Here is a 1,861-nt window from a genome sequence, read left to right on the forward strand (position 1 = left end):
TTATCAGCCAGAGACAAACGTGGAGAGAAAAGACGCTGCTCGGAAGATTGAGCAGCTTAACGCTGAGCTCGAGCCTCTCCAGCGAGAGGAGTGGGAGCTGTCCACATCTATGAGAAGGACAGGACTACGTAATAAGCCTGGCAGGAAGCCTCAATGGAGATGGACAGAGCAGACAGGCAAGCTAGTGCGTTCGTCCAAAGGCGGTATAGACTGGTGGAGATATCAGAGCTGCGTTCTGATCCCAAAGCTGATTCCTTTCGCCAAAGAGTGCCTCCAAGATAGGCCTCAGACCGTAGTTATGGAGGATAAGGCACCTGGGCACGCCCACCAGTATCAGAACGTTGTCTATAGTCTATCCAACGTCGAGAGACTACTTTGGCCTGGCAACTCTCCAGACTGTAACTGTATTGAGCCATGCTGGTTCTACATGAAGAGAGAGACTACAAAGAAAGGAGCTCCACAGTCAAGAACGGAGGCAACTAGAATCTGGCTAAATTGCTGGAGAGATCTCCCACAAGCTAAGATCCAAGCTTGGATTGAGCGTATTCTTATACATATTCCAAAGATAATTGAGCTACAAGGTGGTAATGAGTATATAGAGGGGAGAGATAGGCGTTGTGTAGGAGAGCGGCCAGATTTCGGCTAAATTATTCTTGGCAGGACAAAACTTTTGTGAGGCACCTCCGTACTACAAGAAGCTTAGCTAGAAATACCCTAAACGTTAAGAATACTAAGTAATTCGCATGTTACAAGGTAACAGGAAGGATTCTATCCTTGACAACGGATGGAAGGCAAGGAGCCTATGGACGTCCACGTCAGAAGGTAATGATCAACGCGGGGCGTGGTCACGTGATTTGGCATCTCGCCAAGACAGGGAATCTGGAGATGCCAGTTCCTCAGGGGATGCCAGGACATCTAGGGATGCCAGCGACATCAGAGATGCCGAAGGCTGGGACAGATGTCAGGACCAGAGGCAATGGGTATAAGAATGGGTTGGATTTCATTATTACACTCGTTGTGGTCAACTCTTTAGAATAGTTCATCTCTTACACAGATTGATACTAGTTATTCTATCTTAGTATAGAATTAATTGTTTATTCTTTTGGTTAAATCCTATAACTCTTTTCCACATAGCACTTCGCAAACAATCACACAGACTACCGCTTTAGTCTACTCGCCCTAACCTGGACCAAGACTAGAGAAGTATAGCCAACCCCTGTTTAACACTTTAACCACCCTTAAGTCTTTGTAGAAGGATTAACCAACAGTACGCCTAATTAAGATTCAAGATGTCTTATAATCACTCTCAATCCTAGGCTAGTGCCAGCGGACTAGTACAGGGTCCTAGACCGGTGCCTCGACCAGCTATCAACGACGAGATGCTAACCCCAAGTGACGACGAAGATGAGGACGAAGACGCACGAAACCTACGAGAGTTGCGGAATCTTAGGCGACAGGCCACGATCACGCAGCGGCAGATAGCTAGCATGCAGGATATGATTAATTAGCTCTTGAGTTAGCTAATGGCTACCTTGAACAAGAAGAAGTTCGTCATGAAGCCTAAGATAGCGGCACCTAAGAAGTTTGATGGAACCTACACTGAACTATGGATATTTCTTACTAACATTAACTTGTACTGCAAGTACAATAGAGTACTAACAGACTAGGATAAGATCCTTGTAATAAGTACCTATATAAAAGGCAGGGCAGCTAAGTGGATAGAACCCTATGTTAAGGACTTCCTAAAGGACGTAGACAACCTAGGAACTAAAAGCGAAACTTAAGAAATATTTAGAAACTAGGACAACTTTAAGAAGGAAATAGGATAGATCTTTAGGGAAATAAACGAAAAGAACTAAGC

The 1,861-nt window shown here is 44.9% G+C and overlaps 1 protein-coding gene across 1 annotated transcript; it reads left to right on the plus strand.

The window, feature by feature from the left end:
- On the plus strand, positions 1-646 carry SETTUDRAFT_112450 (uncharacterized protein; the record flags this gene model as incomplete). Its single annotated transcript, XM_008028182.1, has 1 exon — positions 1-646. A coding segment is annotated over one exon (646 nt), but the record flags the coding sequence as incomplete, so codon positions are not given.
- Positions 647-1,861: the final 1,215 nt, after the last annotated feature.

This window comes from Exserohilum turcica (genome assembly GCF_000359705.1).
Source record: "Exserohilum turcica Et28A unplaced genomic scaffold SETTUscaffold_226, whole genome shotgun sequence".
Classification (NCBI taxonomy): domain Eukaryota; kingdom Fungi; phylum Ascomycota; class Dothideomycetes; order Pleosporales; family Pleosporaceae; genus Exserohilum; species Exserohilum turcicum.